General features: G+C 55.9%; 3 protein-coding genes across 3 annotated transcripts; 2 read left to right on the top strand and 1 right to left on the bottom strand.

Moving 5' to 3' along the window:
- Positions 1–1,158: 1,158 nt before the first annotated feature.
- TGME49_236660 (START domain-containing protein) lies at positions 1,159–10,439 on the top strand. Its single transcript, XM_002368988.2, has 5 exons — positions 1,159–6,578; positions 6,904–7,228; positions 7,419–7,489; positions 7,890–8,022; positions 8,528–10,439. The coding sequence occupies exons 1-5, from the start codon at positions 2,942–2,944 to the stop codon at positions 8,634–8,636; spliced, it is 4,275 nt and encodes a 1,424-aa protein (XP_002369029.1). The 5' UTR covers positions 1,159–2,941; the 3' UTR covers positions 8,637–10,439.
- Positions 9,104–15,666, top strand: DDX17 (DEAD (Asp-Glu-Ala-Asp) box polypeptide 17). The gene is made up of 7 exons (XM_002368987.2): positions 9,104–11,481; positions 11,607–11,838; positions 11,964–12,151; positions 12,362–12,489; positions 12,615–12,776; positions 14,037–14,124; positions 14,246–15,666. Exons 1-7 carry the CDS (start codon positions 11,121–11,123, stop codon positions 14,737–14,739), a joined length of 1,653 nt encoding a protein of 550 aa, XP_002369028.1. The 5' UTR covers positions 9,104–11,120; the 3' UTR covers positions 14,740–15,666.
- A 273-nt stretch (positions 15,667–15,939) lies between these two features.
- TGME49_236640 (zinc finger, C3HC4 type (RING finger) domain-containing protein) lies at positions 15,940–22,265 on the bottom strand. The gene is made up of 7 exons (XM_002368986.2): positions 20,919–22,265; positions 20,496–20,602; positions 19,272–19,379; positions 18,801–18,951; positions 18,139–18,584; positions 17,032–17,654; positions 15,940–16,657 (listed from the first exon to the last, which is right to left on the bottom strand). The coding sequence occupies exons 1-7, from the start codon at positions 20,985–20,987 to the stop codon at positions 16,626–16,628; spliced, it is 1,536 nt and encodes a 511-aa protein (XP_002369027.1). The 5' UTR covers positions 20,988–22,265; the 3' UTR covers positions 15,940–16,625.
- Between the last annotated feature and the right edge of the window lie 212 nt (positions 22,266–22,477).

Below are 22,477 nucleotides of genomic sequence, written 5' to 3'. Positions count from 1 at the left end.
TCCACGGCGAGACATGCTTCGCATACGGGCAGTCAACGTCCTCTCGCAAACGTCATCTTCGAGTGTTGCCTTTTATTCATGTGTTGTTTGAGGACGCGGTAGCATCTGACCTTGATTCTGTTAGTAACACGCTACTTCTATCCGTGCTGCGCCCGTTATGAGTGTGACTGTCCTATCAAAATAGTGGCTGTATCCGTTCGGTATCACATTCGGTGCCACCGCCCCACTGAAACATTTCGTCTCAGGTACGGCTGCATGCCACTTGCCACTGCTACTTGTTTGTAACAACCACAGATGTGTACAACGGATCTGTACCGAGCAAAATGCTCTCGAGTGGCAGAAGTCTCGCTACCCTCTTGCTCAGAAGGTGGGTCTACGACTGCACGCGCGGGCAACGAAGTCCCCGGCAGCCCATCCTCTCTGCGCTGCGCACCGCCCGCTTCTCTAATGTGGCATAGACGGCAGCACTCCTTCAAACTGTCACGCTTTCAAAGGCAAGTGAAAGCATGCCACGGGGAGTGATCTTTAAACGCCTGTGATGGTTCGGAGGACGGGTGGCTCCTTTCAGAACCCCGTGCTTGTCCACCTACACCACCGCCCTACTACTCCTGCGCAATGCTCACATTAGTCCAACAACAGAGGCCACAGCAGTTTGGCAGGGGAAAGATAGTTCCAGTTCGAGTAAGCTTTCAACCGCTCTTTTCTGTCACACGCCAGAAGGCGCTCCTGGACTCTCTCATGGTTTACACACATTCAGCAACGAAGCGAGGCACCGCATATCACGAAGACACTTCGTCACTCCGTCGCAGGCCCTCACCAGTCCCCTCACAGAAGTCTGTCGGCTGAGTGTCATCCTGGTGAAATGGAAAAGAAACGAACACTGCGAACCGTAAAGAACGGAAGCCTACACTAGACAAACTGAAGCGCCTGAGGCATCGGTGTCTTTCCACGGAGCTTCTTATTACACGCTACACACTGCTGCCCTACTTTCAGAGGGCGACAGGCACGAGGAAACAATTGTGAATCCGAATTCATGAAGGGAAGAGTCTGCGCAAACAGCAAGCAAGGTCAGGTCAAACTCTCCACAGTTCTTCAGGGCCACGATTTTCACGACAGCGCACGTATCACGTCGTCGGGATGTGCTTTCCTGAGCTGCATGCACTTTTCCCTTCCGTCGCTAGTTGCCGGCTCCTAGTGAAGTTTCTGCCGTCGTTGTGGCAGAGCGAACGATGTTTCGTCATGTCTTTCCAGTTTTCGCCAAACCGCTGCTCTCTACGGACTTTTTTCTCTTGCCTTACCTTCGATGGTTTGGTCTCACGTACGTGAGAAAACCTCGTTTCGTCGGCGGTGCGATTCCACCGCATGTTTTGATCGGGCTGAGCGGAGCAAGGGTAGCGGACAATTTGCATCTCAACCTTAAAAAAAACGACATTAAATGCGACAGTAGTTGCGTGCCCATGCAGCTCTTGTTATAGGCAAGTACCTGCGAGCGGGGCCTCCTCGCTTCGATCGGCAAGGACGCGGCGACAGGGAAAGAACATACGTCAATGAGGAGACTGGCCACTAATTCGCGCGGGATAGGCCGTTCAGGTTCTCTTTCATGCCGGAAAGCCGGGACAGGGAGATCTCAATGGGATCTGTTGCCGCTTTTTCCAGAAGCTAGAGAGGTAGCTGGACAGACAGAAACTGGTGAAACTCCGTTTCGTTTGTGGTTTGGAAATCAACGCCCGTCTCTGTGTAGGCGCGGTGGTGCTCTACAACTGCGGTGCCTGGATGTGGATGCAAAAAAAATCAGGTTTCTTTTTCTGGACTTTTCTGAACGGCCCCCGTGGACCGGACTCACGCGCTCAATTGCGTGAATAGTCTCTAACCGCCCCCCCTCCCTAAGCAGCGCTGCTGCCCGCTCTAGGTTCCACGAAGTTGCCCGCAGATGCGGCAGTTGCCGTCTACCCTTGTCATTCATTTCCATTCTGGATTTCGCATGGCGAGGCTATGGCAGTCCTCTGTTTGTGGAAACGCGTGAAGCTGATCTGGTGTGCCGTTTCTGTCTGCTCGTGATGTTTCGTCTTCTCTCACACGCATCCCGAATTTTTTTGGTCTCTGGATGCCTCAGCTCCCAACAGTCCCCCTCACAATTTCACGTGGAAGGGCGGCGGTCGCTGCTTCAGACGTCGTCGGGAAGACCTGTTCTTCTGGTGTCAGCTTGGCAACAATCTGCTACAAAGCCGTGCGAGTCGCTTGGCCCAGACTCCGTTCTGTTGGTCGCCGAATAGCTGCCTCGTTCATATATATAAAAGCACACTGTATATGTTTTTCTACATTCATGGGCACCCATTTGCATGCGTGCGTGGGCGCGTGTCTGAGTCCGTCATATATTTCTCTATCCGCCGCCTCTGAACTGGTTCCACCGTCGTGCGTGAGACCGAGCTCGTTTTGATGCCTTTCGTATCATCTTGGAGCAACAAGTTGGGCTACTCGAGACCCACTCGGATGGTACTCCGTTGCTTCTCCGAGTACTCGAACGGGCACCTGAGTGCGAAGTCTGCACGCGCTCTCCTGGCCTCAATCTATGGCCTCCCTCCGTTCCAGAGCACCGCCGCTCCCCCACCAATCCGATCGCCGCGTTTCACCGTCGCGGCGGCGCCAGTGTATGCAGGTGTTCGAGAAGCTCCGCGGCAGTCCGGATTCGCAAGACTCTTCCAGAGGTTGGTCAGGCCTTCCAGTGTCGCCCCGCGTCTGTGGGAGAAGCCAGGAGACGGCGACGCCGCGTGCGCCCTGGCGCGTCTCCACACAGGCTCCCCTCTTCAGACAGGTTTTTTCTGTGGCGCAGCTTCGGCCATACGCCACGGTTCTGGGCCTGTCCCCTGACGGCATTCCGCGTTTGTAACCACACCCGCCTGTGCACAAAAAGGTCTGGCCCCTACCTTTTTGCGTGCCGGGGATGGTCCTGAACCGCGCGTTTCTCTCTGCGCAAGAGACAGATTCCGGCTGCCTTTCCGACGGCCCAAGGCCGTCCGGCGGAAGCGGGCCAGGCTGCGCCCCAGCTGTCGACCGGCCGCGCCTTTCCGCACCTCGAAAACGGCTCCCGTGCTCTGCGGGTTCAAATCAGGATTTCAGGGACTCAACCGATGAAGACCGGGGCGCTCTGGACGCAAACACTGGAGGTTCTCGCGTGCTCGGCATGACGCTCTATTCGCCCTGGGAGAAGACTGACCGCTGTTATAGGGGCGCCGCGAAGAGGACCTGCGACAGCGCCGCAGCTACCGGAGAGAGGCGAGTTGTCGCGGAGAGTCGAAGCGGACTCGCGACGTTCGGAGCGGAGACCAACTTCGGGCGCTCCACGACCCTCCCCAGCATCCAGCGAGGTCCCGCGGAGGAAGATTTCATCAAGCTCTCTGCAGGCGAAATCGCGCGAGACCAAGCGGACCCGAGGTGCCACGCAGAGCACAGGCAGAACGCTCTCTCTCCCGAGAGTCTCTCTTCATGGTCTTCTCGCGGGTCGCTAGACAGAGTTTCCCTCCTGCGCCCAGCGTGGCTGCCTACTGCTGCCCCGCCGACGGCGAGCGGCGCGCCGGAGCCGCCTGCATTTCTGAGAGAGGAAGCGGCAGCGTTGCTTCGCAGAGCGGAACTGCGTGCTGAGACTTCCGCTTGCGCGACTCACAACCTCTCTGTTTGTGGCCGTGCACCTTCCCGCCAGCGCTGTGGTGCGCTTGGTGGAGGCGATCCGCCGGCAGATCCCGCGCGGCCTGTGGCGTCCGTCGTGGCGGGACAGGAGACTTCTTTCTCGCATTCAATTGCTTCTTCAGACTCCGCTGAAGCGAGCTCGCCAGTCGCGGCACCTCGGACGAAAGCCAAGAGACACACAGACGCATCTCCGTCGTCGGCCGACTTTGCGGTGCCTCGAGAGCAACTACCTCATTGCGCTCCGCCGTCAGTCTCCGCGAAGGCAACAGCCATGACTGAGGGGGGCGGCTCGTCGTTGGCGCCCGTTGCAGGCCCCGTTGCTGCCGCCTCTCTGGCGACCGCGTACCTGTGCCACTACGAGCCGGAATTCCAGAAGGCGCCAGACAGGCCTGTTGCGGCCTTTTGCCAGTCTTCGACGCGGTTCTCTGCTGCGGGGCTCCCCGGTCCGCGGGGCGTTTCTTCGGAGCTCGCCGGCTCTGCCTTGCCGCCCCCCTGTCGCCCGCCTCCCGCCGTTGACGTCTCCACTGTCACACCTTTCCTTCACCGAAACGCTGGAGAGAACGGGAGCAGCTTCGTTTCCGTGGCAACTGACTCCGTCCAGGGCCACGGAAGAAACGCTGGCGGCGCGCGCTGTTCTTTTCTTAAGGACACGGAGGCGGGGCCTCTGACTCAGGGCCCAGAGGCGACAGCGCAGATGTCTGGGCTTCCCGTCGATACCTGGGGGGGCCGGAACTTTGGCGCGCGACCGGGCGACGGGGCTGCGCTTGCGGAGGGGGTTCCAGAACTAGCGGGACCTGCCGCGCCGGTCCCCGTGTCTCCCCTGTCCGCCGAGACTCTTGGAGACGCGGCGTTGTCGCCCAACAGTGAGGGCGGTGGGCGGACGAGGCGTCGACGGAAGCCCACATGGCGCCGCGGCGGCCAGGCGAGGCGGAGTTCGCGGGAGGGCGAGGCAGGACGGCTGGAGGGGCTGGAGGGTGCGCCCGAGAGAGGTGTGGCAGTTGAGGGCGAGGTTTCCTCAGGCGTCACCCTGCCGTCGTCGCGCCGTCCGCCTCGGTGGATTCGATTCTTCGCCCGGCGCCTCATCTGCATGGGCCCACGCGAAGGAAAAGAGCCGCCGGCGCTCTCGAAGCGACTCTCGGGAGCAGGTGCAGTGAACCGAGCTACTCTGGAACCCCCCAAAGACTCCAAGAGGCTCGCGGGGGCGCACTGTCCGGCCTCGAGCGACGCCTCGCAGGCGCTGGGGGCCGCGTTCCGAGCCCCGTTGGGTCTTGGAGAGCCCGTGCATGCACTTTCTGGCCTACAGGGAGCCTCGGAGAAGCGGCACTCGACGCGTGCAGCTGCGGACGGCGCGGTCGTGCCACTGCAACCTGAGGACCTGACTCAATGCGCGTGGCGGGAGGCAGCGTCGCTACCTGCCGCCGCGGGTCTGCGAAAACCGACACGGCCGGCTGGAGAAGACAGGAGAGAGGGAGAGGGGGGAGAGGAAGCGAACTTAGGGGCGACAGGGCTCGGAGTTAGCCCACGCGGAAACGCCAGTGCGAGGCCGCCAGAAGGGACCTTCAGCGGCGACCTGGGGCGGACAGACGGCAAACTGAAGGGGGCAGTGTCGCGAGATAGCGTTGGATCGGACGGGGCCACGCTCGCCTCCGAGCGCTGTGGCGGGAGCCGTGAGACCTCGACATCCCAGTGGGTGTCCTTCACGCACACGCAGCGAAGACGGTTGTCGACTGACTCGTTTTCTTCGGCGTCTTCTCAGCGCAGGTCGGACGTCGAAGTCGGCAGACAGGGGGAAGGGCAGGGCGCGTCACGGGCGGACGTCCGGGGGCTTCTGTCCCCCGCAGAAGTGCACGGGAAACGCGAATCGGAGTGTGACGCAGTGCGGCAGCCGCGGTATGAGGGAACATCTTGGGACTCCGAGAAAGAACGCAGAGAGAACGCGACCGGTCCAGAGCCAGAGGCGAAAGAGCCACAGACTTTTTCTCCAGAAACATGCTCGACAGAGGCGTCGCCAGCGACGACCCAGGAAGAGCCCCAGCAGGCCTTGGCCGGGAACCGGGAGAAGGCGCATGGCTTCGCGGGCTCTATCGGCCGAGAGGCGGGGCCGCTGCCAGAGGCAGCAGCGCCCTCGCCGATCACGGCTCATTGGGCAGATCCGGCCGAAAACGCGTGCAAGGATATCCTGAATGCGTCGACAATTACAGCAGTTCGGGAAAGGCCTGGGGCGCTGGACGCCCAAGGGACGGCCAGAAGGTGCGAGCAATTCGACTGTCAAGAGACGAGTTCAGAGGAGCTAGGGGAGATTCGTGCGACAGGGGAGATGCAGGTGACAGAGAGGAAACCGGGCCGAGAATGTCAAGCGAAGCCGTCGCCTGCAGATTCGATTCCAGGGCTAAGGAGACTGGCGTCAACCGATGACGCCGCGGAGTTCGTGTTGGGTGTGCTGGAAGAAAGGCGGGCGGCCTTCAACCTGAGACAGAGCCAGGCGTCTGATCCGTTGGGGCACTGCCACCGACAGAAGCCGCCCCAGGAGAAGGCACGACGGGTCGTCCGATCTCACAGCGGGGGGGCCTCTGATGCGCAGTGTTTCAAGCAGCAGGGACCACCGAGGCAGGGAACCTGTTCGTGGGGCGAGGAAGGTGACGGAGGCCAGGAAGCCGAGAAACACAGCCTGAGAGAAGGCTCCAGACCCGACTGGGACCGCCGGAGGGAGTTACTGGAGCTCGCCGAGCTTCTCCTGGATGTCGCTGTTGTCTGCTTAGACGACGATGCCGCGAGCCGCAGCGCGACGGGCCAGAGAGGGGGGAAGACGGCACCTCTGATGCCGTGCGTCTACGACAAAAACGGCCTAAAGGTTTGGAAAAAAGAATTCGGGGTCGGCCGCGTCCTTATCAAAGGTATGAAACGGAGCCGGCAGTTGGAAGTTCCCTCACAGGCTAGAGGACGCGCGACAGAAGGGAGGAGGTGTCGAGCTTCCTCCCACCGGCAAGCCGGACGTGTGTTCCCGACTGCAGGACTCACGGCTGCGATCCCGTCCTCCACGTGTGCGTTTTTCTGACTGTGAAGTCTCATTCTTGTCACTTCTTCGCCGCTCGGTTCCTTTTGCGCGGCGTTGAGTCCTCCCTCCTCTCTGCTTTCTTCCTTCAAAACTTCGGTCTGCAACTTGGATGCTTTCTTCCACTCCGCGTTACTGCCCATACGCCTGTGTGTCATATCCTGCAGCATCCTTCATGCTACCCGTGCTCCCTGAGCAGTATGCGTCCTTCGCGTCTGACAGTCGTTTGCGGGCGACGTGGGATGCGAATCTCGGCGGCCACGCGATCCTCGAAACAGTGACAGCCAACACAGACATTTGCCAAGTGCTGATGAAACGGGTGGCGACGCTTTATCCGCGTGACCTAGTCACTCTGCGCGCCAAAAGGTCCTGGGTCCTTCCCACCGCGAAGCACGAGCCGGCGGGACACTTCCAAGTCGATGAGCGGCAAGTAGCGAAGCAAGTCTACGCCTCCTGCAGTTGTTCCATTGACCACCCAGCTGCCCCGGAACAGTATGTCTGAGTATGGGTTGGGGGGAGGGGGGTCTAGGTGTCGTCGAGTCCCAAGGACTTCGCGATAACGGCTTCTCTCGTGATGCTGGTGCGAACAGATGCAGTTTGTTCCACTTTACTCGCGTGTCTCGGGGCTGCCTTATAGCATCAGACGCTTTCTGTGTTGTATTTCGTGCTCGTTCTCGTGCAGCAGCAGTCACGTCCGCATGGACATACGCCTGAGCGCCTATATAGCCTCGCCAGTGGTGACTCCGTTTGGAGGTGAGTTCCGAACCAAGAGGGAATGGACGAGCTGACGGCGAAGTCTATGAGCAAGGTTTTTTACAAAGGTTCTCTGCTTTTCGTGACCCTTTTTCTGGTCCGCAGAAGAGCCTACGAATCGGTTTCTTTGCCTACACCACTTGACCGACAAGAAATCTCGAGTACTTTTGTCTGCCGGACCCCGGTTCGGTTGCGTTTGCGTGGTTTCGAGAACCCTTAGTGAAAACGAAATCCGTTCTGCACGGGTTGGTGGACTCCCTGTCTAGCAGGACAGACATGTCAGTTTCGCCGGTCGCTGCTTTAAAAGGCGATATGTGTTCGGCCGAATTGGCTGCTAGGTTTCGTCGACTGCGAAAGGCAGTCTCAATGCGGATTGCTTCTCTGCCGTTGTTCTTCCCAGTTTGGACCCAGGTGACGCTGTTCAGTGAGGCCGACCCCAAGGGCTGGATCCCAGCGGTTGTAAGCAAGTCGCTGGCAGCGAAGGTGCTGCCATCCACAGTGGAGAAAATGGCGGTGAACATGCTTAACCATTAGTAAGCGAAACGTGCCACGCGAGGCTTTCATGCGTCCAGCAGCTCGCCTGTTTCTCGTCACGTTTTCTGAGCCCGATAAAGTGGAGGAAAGATCGGCTAGAGTTGCAGAGTATCCTTCTGAGCGAGAGGGGAATGAGGGAAACTCGCCAGGTTGGTTGAGAACAGCGCGTTGTAATGAAACCCCGGAGACCCACTGGATGCTAGGTTTTCCCTGGTACGAGCGTCGCTGAAGTGCTTGCATTTTTGTGGATGACGAGAGGTTCCCTGGGGAAGTAAGGGTGCGACGAGAAACGAAACCCGCAAGAAGGGCTTCGTAGAAAGGCCTACAAAGCATTGATTTGTGTTTGATGTCGGTCGCATTGTAGGGCGTTTTATGCCTCTGACTTCTGGAAAGAGGGGAATAGTGCCAGTGGGTCGATACCATTCTCCGTGTTTACGTGGAATCTGGCAAACTGGCTTGGGTGGTGCATCGTTGTTTTCTGTCCATTCGGTATGTGCCCTTCAGTGGAATAGAATGGGATGGCCCATCTGCCACAGGCTACGCCGCACGACGCCTGGAGAAGTACTGCGAAGAAATACCCCGTGGAGAATCGAATTTGAAGTGTGGATGGTAGACCGTGGTCTGGTGACTGGTGTACACTGCCACTTTTTCCGGAGCAGAAAAGGTTCCTAACCCCGGTGGAGGATGAATGGGGCTCTGAGCCGAGTACAAGAAGAGGCTTGGACGTGGCTACCTGCTCTTTTCAAGAAACAAAACCTATCGTGTTTGATGGTACGCATTCGTTGGTATCCTCGAATCACTCTTGGCAATTCGGGTGGAAAAATTACCTCGTCGTCGCACATTTCGGTCACACTCGGGAGCGGAAAAAACAGACAGTGGCGCTTCTCCGAAGTTCCCCTGGAGAACAGTGAAGACGCCCTCAATGAGAAGGGTATATTTCTTTCTTCTGTGACTACTTCCGTACTCGGGTTTCATTGGAATTGGATTAAACACAGACAATGTCAATATTTCTGTTTTTCACGTACGCTGCTGATGAAACAACAGCTAATGGAGTCTGAATCGGTGTATTTGTGGGCCGCATCTCCCACCTACGAGAGCAGACCTCAGTATCTCACGCTTTCGAGAACTTACTTTTCTCGCATTAAAGCAACAGGAGTGTCAACGTTAGTCACTACTGCTGTTGAACTCATAGTGCTGCGATGATGCAGCTCGTGACAAACTACAGCGGCCACGGTGTTCACAGATGGCCCATCCATTACACGCCGTTAAAGAAACTGCAATCCTTGCTGTTTTCTACGAAAGAGCAGCCTGACGAACGCGCTCACGAACATGAGAAAGAATAGCACTGTAGAAAGAGCATGGTCTGGCCGCTGGCGCTACATCATGTCTCTCGGCTCCTTAAGTGTCCCAGGTCATACATCCGAGTGATAAACAACTTTATGACTTATGTCTGGTGGCATCCACCACAACATTCGGTAACACTACATACCAGCAGATTCCTGGCCTGCTCACAGGTGGTACCAAACCCGTGGCAGTGGGGACGCCCGCAACGCCTGTGGCCGCCGCACCATACACGTCGATGAAATCCGTAAAAGCAGTCTGATCCCCTCGAACTGCAGTGACTTGACTCTGACAAAACCGGTGAATTACTCGGACGAGGCGTAGAGGCGCTCTTTCCTCCCGTACTTTCGGCCTCCCGTACCATTCCGAGGGTGGCTTCGACGTCAGAGTTTGGCAAACGTACATGAACGGTGGTTCGTTGTTTTCTATGGAAAGCCTTTAAAGCAGCAGAGGCCCGTATAATTCTCGGACAGAATGCAGATAGAATGGTCGCATGTTCTTGTGCATACCACCGCAGCAGGGCCAGCGCCGACTGCATCCTGTCAACGCCAGCATGCAGGTTTGCGGATGTACCTTTGAGTAAACACGAATGAATGCAAAGCAGAGAACTGGGGTAAACCGTCAGCGACGAGAAGCACCACGGTGTCTCTACTTGTCCCTAGCGTCGCTGATCTAAATTAAACCTTCTGCAGCCGCTTTTGTATTGGTTGGAGATTGAGGAGAAGCGGAAGCCTGTTGCCAATGTCTTTAATAAATGACAAGCCACTTGAGCAGCACGCGGCATGGCAGAGAGTCGTGAGAATCTTCAGACAAGAGGACTTCGTGGTGTTCCATATCTGAGCGCCGGTTTTCATAAGCAACAACACTTCCAGTGTGATACCCCGTCCACACAGTCACGAAAAATCCCCGCTGCCAACACCGCTGGCGGGCTGGCAAACATGTTTTGTATTGAGGGAAGACGGCTCTCAGCGTTGGCCACTGTTGAGAGGTATCTCGGCCAAGCGAACTGCAGTTGTATGGCGCTTACGGAGTAAAGCACTTTTTCGGAGACAATGTCGATGCTAAGGCACGCGGCACTTGCGAGTGACATCTTGGAGTTAAGGTTCCGCACCATGTATCCTCTCGAGGGTCAGTTGTGTGCAGCGGGCAACCCCCGGTTTGCGACGAGTTCCCCTCATCACGCAGGGAGGCCGGCGCTTGCGCTTCAGAACGGCCACTGGACGCGGGACAGGCAGATATGTGGGCCATGCAATTTCTGTTTCCTGGGCGGAATTCATGTTGGTCGTTGTTTGGAACATTTTTTTTCAGCTGCCGTGGAGGCCCTTGGCGCAAAAACTCTTCCGCATTTTTTTCGGCTGGGGCGAGGTTGTGGAGATTTCTTGGCACCAACTGTTTCTTCTCTCCGTTTCTGCTTTCCCACGGCAGTTCGAGAGATTTGTCGCAGGCCTCTCCTGTACATATAATCCTGCGGCATTAAGAAACACGCGTCGGTGACGTGTACATAGTTGTGACAGAGTGTCTGTTTCCCGTTTCGTACAAGTAGCATTGTGGTTTCCGCGCGTCCTCTGCGTCTCTCTGTCAACCGCAAACGAGCGCTTTCCTTTTTGTCTATCCCAGGCCAGGTATTTGCAGGCAATCGTCACCACCTCGCAACCCTGTTTAACGATTTTGCTTCCTGCTGTGAGGACAGGGAGCCTGACTCCAGCCTGTTTAACGGTTCCGCACTCGATTCGAAGTCCCTCAGTTCAGCGCCAAAATGTACTCCGGCTACGGTTCATCCAGCGGGGGGGGATACAGCGGGGGAAGCAACAGCTCGTACGGGTATGGTGGCAGCTACGGAGGCTCTTCTTATGGAGGGGATAGCTACGGAGGAGGCGGATATGGAGGAAGTTCTTACGGGGGAGGCATGTATGGCGGGGGCCGGCCTGGCGGCGGCATGGGCATGGGTGGCTACGGAGCCGACGCACTGGGATCAAAACTCCAGCGGGTAGATTGGAAGACCATTGACCTCGTTCCCTTCGAGAAGAACTTCTACGTGGAGCACCCCGCTGTTGCAAACATGTCTGCGGAGGAGGCCGAAAGGATTCGCCGGGCCAACGAAATCACGATCGTCCACGGTAAGAGCAGACACCGAATCATGTTCCACGGGGCGCAATAAAGAAGGGTGTAGACACTTGCGTCAAAACGACACTTAAACATTTTTTGAAGCTTTATGGTCTGCGCGAATTGTTTCGTCTTCCAGGTCACAACGTCCCCAAGCCGGTCCCGACTTTCGAGTACACCTCCTTCCCTTCGTACATCTTGGATGTTATCAACCAGACGGGTTTCCAGAAGCCCACAGCAATTCAGGTTCAAGGGTGGCCTATTGCCCTTTCCGGGAGAGACATGATCGGTATCGCCGAAACAGGCAGTGGAAAGACTTTGGCCTTCTTGCTTCCCGCAATTGTCCACATCAATGCACAACCATACCTTAAGTGAGTTCCGTCGTGGATTGGCGTGGGCTGTATGGGGGATGTCATGAGACGAGTCTGAAATACGACGTTAACCTGCAGCGCGTTATCCCTTCCATGGACTTTTCTTTTTTTTGTCTTTTCTTCAGCAAGGGTGACGGCCCGATTGTCTTGATTCTGGCACCGACCCGCGAGCTCGTCGAGCAGATTCGGGCGCAGTGCCGCACCTTCGCAGCGTCTTCAAAAATCCACCACGCAGTTGCTTATGGAGGAGTTCCCAAACGCCCTCAAATCATGGAGCTCGAAAGAGGAGCGGAAATTTGCGTCGCCTGCCCAGGTACAGACGCTCACGGTGTCGCCGCGGGGGTCCTTCATCTCGCGTTCTTATGCAGACGCGTCGACCGGCGAGTTTCTGCTTCTGCTTGATTCGTGGCGGTGATTGTTGAGTGCCCTCCCCCTGCACACTGCGCGCGGTGTGTGTACATATGAACATTCAGCGACGGGGTGCGTGACGGCGCGCGAGAAACCTGCTTCTTTGTGTTCCCAGGTCGACTCATCGACTTCCTCGAGTCGCGGGTGACCAACCTCCGACGTGTGACGTATCTGGTCATGGATGAGGCTGACCGCATGCTGGATATGGGTTTCGAGCCACAGATCAGGAAGATTGTCTCACAGGTACGATGCGCATTTCCGGTGTTTGGCGGACTGCTCACCTTCAGCTGAAGGAATGGAGGGGTCGTCGTTTGCGAAGGATATCTAAGTTCTCTCATCTGACCCAACGTGCTTTGTGTTTTTTTCAGATTCGTCCCGATCGGCAAACGCTTATGTGGTCGGCGACGTGGCCTAAAGAGGTTCAGAACCTGGCGCGGGATCTGTGCAAGGAAGAGCCCGTCCACATCAATGTCGGCAGCCTTGACCTTCAAGCGTGCCAGAACATCAAGCAAGAGGTCATGGTTGTTCAGGTACCGCCGGATGAGCGTGTCGTGGCTTTACGTCTGTGTCTCGGGATGGTGGTAGCGGCGTTGATTTGCATCCGTCACGCGCAAGTGCGCGTCGGGCGCGTTCGGGCTTCCATGCAGCGTACAGAACTGCCAGTCTGCCGGCAGTGTGCAACCTAGGGGGGTGTCGTGTCTGCAGCGCTTTTCAGTTGAGTGTAATAATTGAACAGCAAGGGGACGAGGCTGGATGCACTGCTCGCTTCGAGTGCCACACCCAGCTCCGCCGTCTTTATTCAGACCGCCTTCGTACCTCTCCCCTTCCGCCCTAGCTAGCCGACTGACGATCCAGGTCGTCGCGTTGCCGAAATGCCAGCCTCGCAAATCATTGGAGAACCAGTTGCCGTTTTGGGGGGGGGGTTGCCTGACTCGTGGCTCATGTGAGGTGCTGTCTTTCTCCGTGTTGCTCCTCGCAATTGCGGAGCGTCAGAGTCCCTGCGAAACAGGCCATTCCGTCCCGGGGAAATGCGTGCCACGAATCGAGGACCTGGTGCACGCAGCTTGGGGGCTGGCGCAGACGCGTGCGTGTTGCCGTCTACCAAGCCGCGCTGAAAGGGATGGCTGAGACGCGTGACCGGAACGGGAGAGGAATGGTCTTTTCGTAAGGCAATCTTCCGTGGCATTTCTGGTTATCTGCTTGCTCCAGCCTGCGTTCTCGTGTGTGCGTTGGAGTTCCTGGCGTGCTTGTTCGAAGTGTCCGGCGTTCTGTCGGAGAGCTTCAGACATCGCGGCCAGTGCATGCGGGAGAGTGGAGAAGCCGCCGAGGTGCCTCGTGGCTCGTGTTTGTGTGGCATGGGAGGGTTTTCGGCGAGGCTGGCAGGCTCCGAGGCTGCAGGAAACGAAGGTTCCCAGGAGAGTGTCGAGAAGTGCGCGGATGATGAAGAGTTCGGCGACAGCTGCGGCGTGGTGAGCAAATAGTGTGCCCCCGCCTTCGGACCAACGTTGCTTCGCCTTGTGCGTGGCTCTCGCCCGCTGTTCTGGGGTTTTTTCTTCTCTACGCCCAACTTGCGAAGCTATACGAAAGGGACAGGCGACGGATTCTGGGGGGATGCGTTTGAAGCATTTTCCCCAGAGAATGCGAAAAACTCCTGGAGTGCTCTGGCACATTCGCATGCTATCTGCTATTCGGATGTTCCTCCGTTGCGTGTCGTTCTACTTTGCGTCATGGGTGACATTCGAGAACGGGGAACGCGGCGGCACACGTTCTTACTGCCTTCGTTTTCACAGGAGTACGAGAAGCGCGGCCAGCTGATGAGCCTTCTCCGAAGAATCATGGATGGCTCCAAGATCCTTATCTTCGCGGAAACCAAGAGAGGTGAGTTTCCCATCCGTACATCCGCTCTTTTTGCTCGTCAGCTTCCTTCGCCTGCCGCCGGCGCGACCCATTCTTTTTTCTGTGGCTCTCCCTGTCGCTTCTGCGTTGCGATGGCAAACAGGCGCAGACAACCTGACGCGGGACATGCGCGTGGAGGGCTGGCCGGCGTTATCTCTGCACGGCGACAAGAAGCAAGAGGAGCGAACGTGGGTTTTGGACGAATTCAAGAACGGCCGCAACCCGATCATGGTGGCGACGGACGTTGCGTCGCGTGGCCTAGACGTGAAGGACATCCGCCACGTCATCAACTACGACATGCCGAACCAAATCGAAGACTACATCCACCGCATTGGCCGCACTGGTCGTGCGGGCGCGAAGGGCTGCGCATACACTTTCTTTACTCCGGACAAGCCCCGTTTGGCTCGCGAGCTGGTCCGTGTCTTGCGTGGAGCGAACCAGCCGGTTCCGCCTGAGCTAGAGTCTCTGGGGATGTACTCTTCGTCGAGTTCCGGCCGGAGGTGGGGCGGCGGCGGTCGCGGTGGTCGCGGCGGCATGCGCAGCGGAGGATTCGGTGGCGGCCCGAACGCCCTTCCACTTGGTTCAAGACCCTACTAGGCACTGATTGGAAGGAGTTCCCGTGAAATATGTTGGCGAGGCAGACAGCCAGGAACCGTACCGAGGTGTTTCGCGCTGTCGTGCTGCTGCGCCGTCGAGGTCTGGCAGAGCCGAGTATGCGAAAGAACGCGTCACTTCTAGTGCCCCGGTGAAGAATGTGCGTCGCGGGGCGGCCGAGATTCAGTGCCTAGGAAGTGACTCGTAGACAAGAACGGAGCATCCTGAATGTCGGGCGTTTTTGTTTCTATGTGCAAGGATTCGCACGGAAAAGTTGTCAGTTTTGCTAGTTTTGCCTTCTTGCCCGTCGGCGAGGTGCATTTCTCTGCGGGTCACCGCCGTGCCGTCCAAAGAGGGGGAAGAAGCGCTCTGATAGCGTTTCAAGTTCAGGGTGCCCGACTTGTCAAAGTCCTTGACATTTAGACTAAACATGTGCCCGGCGAGTGTGTACATGCACTGTGGCAATCATTTCGTGAACTGAGACGGAGACCCGCTCCACGGTACGTCTCGCGGGTCAAGGGAAAACCGGCGCCCCTGCGTAGGCGCTACCTCTTTTTTGGCATTTTTGCTTCCGACACTTAGGAGGAGTCGTTTTTTCCTTATTCTGCGTAAACAATTGAAACAAGAGAAAACCTGCCTCCCGAGGCGGCCGCGCTACGGCCGGCGGAACGAGAGACGTGCTTGGAGTCGACACGTCTATCATTCCGCTGGGAAAACGGGGAACGCTTGAGAGCGGAGAACTGTACAAAATCGAAGTCACTGTAGAGACTGGCGCTTTATGCGCCGCGGCAGTGTGGCGTGGTCTATGGCATGGAACAGAGTAGTCAACAAATTTCGTTCTTGTGGTAATATAGCCCCCGTTAGTTGACGCGCAGTGCGGACTCGGACAGACAGTACGACGGTTTTTACGGTCGCAACGAAGTTGATGCCCTGCACGCAGTCAATTTGCTTTTGGTCTCTTACTGTGGCACGCCACAGCGTGTGAGCGACGCAGTATTATGTTCACGTTTTGTCGCAAGATGAGCATGCGTACTGATAGCAACGCTCACAGTCTGCCAAGCATCTTCTATAGAGTACGGCAGGATTACTGTCGTATATGGAAAGCAAGTTGAAATCCCCCTTTGTGTCATCTTACACATTGTAGGAGCTTGCTGAAGTTGGAAGCAATAAGTTCGGTTGAACCGAACGGCAGACTTTACAAATCACGGTGAAGAGTTAGCAGATGTGTTAGTCGCGTTCTGTCGTAGAGACAGCATTGTCATCGTATCAACGACCCTGTGTCAAGTTCTCAGCTTCTTCCGTTCGCATCGCACCTGAGATCTTGTACGTGGGTGCCGGGACGGCTCGACAGCTACAAAGCACGAGCTAACGAACTCGAGAATCACACAGGCACCTCTATTTAGGTGAGCTGCGATCGTGTCTAGTTTGTCCCGGAGGCTTCTCTGTGATTCACCCTCGTTCTGCGCCTGTGAATCCCAAGTTGGATCTGGAGCTCTTTAAGCCCCTGCAACTTCGGACACGGCTACCGCTGTTCAGACACTGTCCACGTCCGAAAGTGTCGACAACACGATTCTCCACTCAGCCGTGAGCTGCAGAAAAGCGCATCTAGTCTGTCCACCTGAGCAAGCAGAGAGAAAACTGGATTTAAGCCTGTGGGAACTTCGTTTTTTTGCAAGGCGCTTCGAGACGGCCGTTGACTGTTGTCGACACAGATAATACGGCCACCGGAGAAGAGGCGTGAGATGTCAAGTCATGCAAGAAAATGAGACTCAAACTACAGAAAACTCTGGCCACGTCGGGGGAGATGATAAAAAAGATAAGTTTCCGGGGAAGCAAAACCGTTGTTCCTCTCCGCACCTGCCCTCAGCCTTTTTCCCATACGCCTTCCATCAAGTGCTCCCGTTCTCTTGCGCCGCCGTGCCTGGAATACGCAGAAGCGCAAGGAAACAGGTCCACCACTAAGGCGTCGAGCAAATCGAAACACCACAAAATGGGCAAGCGGACCTAATGTCAAAGGCCTATAAACACAGTCACCACTACGTGCGCGTGGAAATCCAAGTGTCTACGTTAACAGCAGGGCAACATAGAAGACGACCTACTGCGACTCCCGTAACGACGTACGGAGACGGAAAACAAGGAAGAAAAGCAAATATCAGAATAACAACGTGCCGGGGTGCCTCATATCTATCTCGCCATGTGTGTGTTCCCGTGGCAGAAAAGCTAGAGGTCGCAGAGATCGAGAGGGCATGTGCACATGCGCAGAAAATGCGCCTTCTGCCTATTGACGACTCGTACCGGGATCAAACGGCTCGTCGATGCTTCGTAGACAGAGAGGACATTGCTTGTTTTTCAGTAACCATTTGTCAATGCATCCATGGTGGAAGAAGTGTGAGCATTTGAGCTCTCGGATGACTTCCTCATCGGCAAACTCGCCTAAGCAAATACAGCAGTTCTCCTGGACCGGGGAGAAAGTCGCCGCTTCGCCTACGCTCGACGCTTCTGGCACGGAAGCAACACCGTTCGCTGCTGTGGCGGCCGCCTGCACCTCTTCAAACTTGTAGGGCGTTTCCACGGAAGCAGAGTAGCCAGCGGCGGACCCGCGACGCGCCGCTCCTCGTTGGGGACTTGTGCTGCATTTCCCCCTGGCCTTTATGTTTGCCATCTGCTGACCACCTGCCCGGCATTCTTTAACCGGGGAACAGGGGGACAAACACGAGGTGTTCCTTCCACCAGTACACTCTACATACGAGGCGGGACGCTGCCGCGGCACAGAAGCTCTCACAAAAGAATCCGCTGCCGATTCGAGGCGACGAGAAACCTGCGACGGTGCAGTGGCATACCGGTGCTCAGGACTTGGACAGCAAGAAAACGAAGACGAAAATGCACGGTCTCCATCCACGCCGGGTTTGCCTACCATCCTACAAATAGCAACAAGGGGAGGACGCAGTCGCAAAAAACAGTATCCGGCGCGTGAGGGTCCTCGTCTGTTGGCGCTCAGAGACAGCAAGACACCCGAGGAGAAACTGGATGACGAATCGGCGTTTGCCGAATGTTCCTCTCCAAATCCAGGCATCGCACCTCTCTAAAGAAAGATATCTCATCCTTCCATCCTTTCTTTTGCGAAACTAGGTGCTCGGTCGACATGGGCCGATTCCTCGCGCGGCACAGAGGTGAGAACAAATGCACATCGTTCAACCCCGACGTTTACTGCGAACCGGCTGTGAAAAAACGGTAGACACGCCACACGTATCCTCAACCTACATCAGGAGTCATAATAGTGTCTGTTTTCGTAGGGTGCCACCAATGTGAAGAACAGAAAAACACGTGCAGAAGGACCGCCGCGCTCCTCTCCTCTGGTCGCTCCGCTGTTTTCCTTTTTACCGTCCTTCGTTCACCTCTCACCTTGCTCGGACCCCAGCACCTTGCTTGCCCCGCATTTCTGCGGCATCTTGTCCAGTTCTGCTGATGCCCGTCAGCATCTGATCCGGCCCGTCTCCCTGTGTCCTCTCGGCTCTCTCTCTCGCCAGGCTTCCGTCGTCTCTCTCTCTACTCCTGCTCCGCTCTGCCAAACCGGTTTGCTTGCCTTCCGTGTCTCTGCTTCTGTCGTCTTCCTTCTTGCCTTTGCTTCCGTCCTCTCTCCTCGCAAACGTGTGGACGGTCTTGTCGGCCACCCGCGAACACAACTGCGCCTTTTTTTCCGCGTATGTCAGGAGCGGCAGCTTTGAGATTTGCTCCGGCGTCGCGGCGCCCACGAAGCGGTCGGCAGATTGCAGGCCTCCCGCATTTGGCGGAAACGAAATCCAAAAGCAGACGAATGTAGTGACAAGGCGAAGCATGGAGACCACAATCTGAGCACAGCCAGAGGAACCAAAGGACGTCTGCATCTTCGTTCTCGCTGGAGTGCGTTCCTCGATGTGCTACGTAGACGTTCATCTCACCCCCTCCTTGGCCTCACTTCTTGGGCTTCTGCTGGGCTGAGCTCTCCCGCGCTAGTCGAGCGTCCAGACGGTTTCCTGCCTTCGGCTTGCCCTTTGCTCTGCGTTTCTGCTGGTTGTGCAGCTTACCGCAGAGACAGTGAGTTTCCAGAGACCGGGCGCCTCGGAGCACTCCTGGGCATTGAAAACCCATACGACACCGAGAATAAACCAGCCGTAGCTGAGAATAGACACAAATTTGCTACACTTCCAGCCTCGCCCGCCGGTGAGCGTCCGCGTGCTGCAGGCACGGAAAAGATGAGACGGGCAGAGAAAACCCCGAGGTAGCATGCACTCACCCTCGGGACGGGAGAAGCGCGTAGACGTGAGAAGTCGTGCTGTGTCGTCGCTCGCAGAAACGGAGAAGCCGACGACAGAGACACTGGAAAAACGGAGTGTAACAGAGTCTCGTTCCTTGCGTAAGGAGACTCAGGGAAGCTGTCCAGAGGGAGGGCGGAGCAGCAAGCGACGGAGACGCAGGGAAGCTCACGACACAGAGAACCGGAAGGCGGATCGAGTGACACGCGGCATAGCAAAAAACTAAATGCACACTTCTCTTACGTGTTGATGATGGATGCGCGGTTATCTCGTGTGCCATGGAGATGAAAGAAAAAGAGGTATCGGACTGGGACTTGAGACACTTGAAGGGCGCTAAAGACGAGCACCCACCTGCAACACACATCGACAGAGGCATTCAAGATGCAGAAAGCACAAGAAACGAACAGACGCACACAAAGCGTCAGCCAAAATATTCTGTATCAAAAGCTGCGAAGTCGGAAAACTCAGCAGAAAAGGGACCCCACCGGTCCTCGAACTCGGTGTCTCGACTCTCTCTCCGCTGCAGACAGCTCTGTGGTCTCGCCCGTCTTCTCTGGGAACAGACCTCCTGACTCACGAGGAACGGGAAACGCCTTTAGCGCTCTCCGGTACGGTGGAAGGAAGCTGCGAAGTACATGTGCAGCCTGAGAAAACCTACCACTGCAGTGGCTTGTTGCATCTGCACTCGTCCCAGTAAAGACTTAAATAAACGACGCACGGAACGGAAACCAGAACGCCAGTTGTCGCCCCGAATAACATGACCAGTCTGCAGGGGAAATCAGGCAGAGAGGGAACCACGCGACCCTCCGTAAGGTACAAATGCATTGCCTCCAACGAGGCTGAACACGAGATAAGAAGACCCGCCAGTTTCCCCTTCGAGGCTTGGGCATTTGTGTTTCTGTTCCACGGAAGAGGCAGGCGGATGTCGTCGGAAAGCACTGCAGAACTATTCTCAGTAAAGAAGCGCAAGCGAGAAGAACGAGGGCACCGTCCACTCACTGGAATTTAAAAGCGGTCTTTGCATGAGGGAATGCTGGCTCGTAGTGCCGATAAAGATGGGAGAGGGTGGAACGGAGGTCAGGTGAGGGTAGCAAGCACGATGATTCAGACACGCGGCCACGAAAAGAAACAGCGAGCAGTACGCGTGTGTAGAAGGAAACAGACAAAGAAAGGAAACAGCCAGCTTGACACACTGTGGAGAGTATATCGAAACACATCCCATTCCATGTGTCGGCGGTGTAACTTCACAGTTTTACTATGAAAAAGAGGTTCTGTCTTCTCTCTAACAGTCTGCTCTCTTCGCTGCAGTCATTCCACGCAGAAGGAAACGCGAAGCAGCGGTCGTCGCTATCGCCTCCAGACTGATAACTTTCGCCAAATGTAGGAAGGGGTAATCGAACGAAAGAAACGCTGAAAAGCTACGCGTGTTTGTCAGACCTAGTTCAGCGGAAAATAAGATTGACCTACTTGATGAATCGGATGGCCTCCTGAGGGTTTTGCGCAACAACTTCCATAATAGGGTCTCTGTTAACTACCGCATCTTGCTCCGTCCCCAGAAGGATGTTGTTCACTGACTGACAAGACACCAGACCAAAACAAGCAATGCGGTCGTCGCTCTTCATTTTAATCTCCCCGTCTGTGGTGTAGGGGAGCAGTTGATTACATATATATATATATATATATACATATATATATATATATATTAACGGCAAGGGATTTGGTTGAAGTCCATTTATATCTGTAGGTATGCATTTCAGTGATGTTGATGTCGATGTTCTTTCGAGTTAGCCTGTCTCGGAGACGATTATTCCCTGTAGGATTGATTATACTAGCATCTGAGTTGGCGTAAGTGGCGCTATGCAAAAGATCTTCGTTCCTTGGCACACTTACATCGGCAGTATATCGCGCTGCTCGCCGTAGAGTGTCTGTTGTGGACCGTAGAAGTGCGAGGCCCGCCATTTTCACTTCGGCAAGGCCTCTGGCCCAAGAAATGAAGACGCCGGCAGGGAACACCAGACCAGCTGTCCTGGCGTAGCGAGAAAGATGTCGGATGACGACGACAGAGACAACACGCAACGTGTATCACCTGGATTCCCACTAGAAGACGCAATCAAGTAAACAGGGAAGAAAGAGCAACGCAAAGCGAGGTCTCGCCTCGTTATCGGTTGACCTCAAGGCTGAGAGGCGGTGCCACGGTGTACAGGCACGGGGCTCTTTAGCAGAGCCACCAGTGGAAGCAGGGGACGAGCAGGCGCCCAGGGTAAGGCGGCTCTTTCGCCTACTTCACCGTAAAAGTCCGAGTTCTCGGTGTTGGAAAAGAGAAGCTAACGAAGACGCGTGACGCCACGGAACGGGGAGAAGTGCGAATGCAAAACGAACTTTCCTGACCTGGAAAGGATGCAGCGACTACGCATTCTGCCCGCACACCTGATACAGAGAGTACTGTCCGGTATTAGGTCCCTTTTCAAAAGATGTCGAATTTGGGGAAGTGGGGGAAGGAACAGAAGTTTCATGCTTCTTTCAGTTACGTTGAAATTTGCGTGAGTCAAATATAACCATGCTTCGGCCGCATTTTGATCCGATGCTCATAATGTGGCGCACCGGCAGTGGACGGAGAAAATAGGGCACAAAAGAACGTATTGATAGTGCTCATTCCTGGCGGAAACGCCATAGTAGGGCGTGTGGCGCCGAGTGGTCGCATACACAAATCGTCGCGAGATGAACCGGTCGTGTCACGGGCTAGACGCAGCGCATCCCATTCCCGATGATAATAGCGAAGGAAGCCTCTGGCACGGAAATACGCAATAATACTTCAGTAGCATAAGGTGAGCATGGCGATGGGCAGTCTGACAGGAAGAGGGATCGGGGCATCCGCTCGCAAAATGGGGCCGCCGCAGATAACAGCACCCGGCAAAAGTGAGGAGACAACACGGGCGATACTTTAGAGCTGCGTTGAAGCGAAAGCTCCTCAGACACGGAACGAACTGCTTTCTTTCAAAAGAAGTGCAAGCGATGGAAAAAGCGACGATATCTAAGCAACAAGCGCGCTCCGCACACGCTACAGGACAGGATAGAGAAACGAGTCACAGAGCACGAAAATCCTCAGCTTTTCCTCTCGAACCGGAACAGACCGGCTGTTGAGCTAGCAGTTTCCCTGGGTGTTAATGAAGAGAGAACAACACGAAGAACAAACTCTAGAATTGATAGATACACACTAACCTGCTAACACGATGTCTACCGCAATTTTTGTCGAGGTTCAGCGTGTCTCTGCTTCCTACACTCAAGAACAGCCAGCGTCGCGAGCCGAGTTGCTGCGATCAGCACTACGGACGGGCATGCTGCATGCCGCGGAAAGGTGGCACCGTACACGTATCTGGTTCTTCTGAGCAAGACACCACCGAAGAAATTAGAGAGTTTTTTTACATCTCTTCGTCTGTGCAAAGGACGAT

The sequence above is a fragment of the Toxoplasma gondii genome, chromosome X (genome assembly GCF_000006565.2).
Source record: "Toxoplasma gondii ME49 chromosome X, whole genome shotgun sequence".
NCBI classification, from domain to species: Eukaryota; Apicomplexa; class Conoidasida; order Eucoccidiorida; family Sarcocystidae; genus Toxoplasma; species Toxoplasma gondii.
Note: the sequence above shows the minus strand (reverse complement) of the source record. Positions and strands in the feature narration are given on the sequence as shown.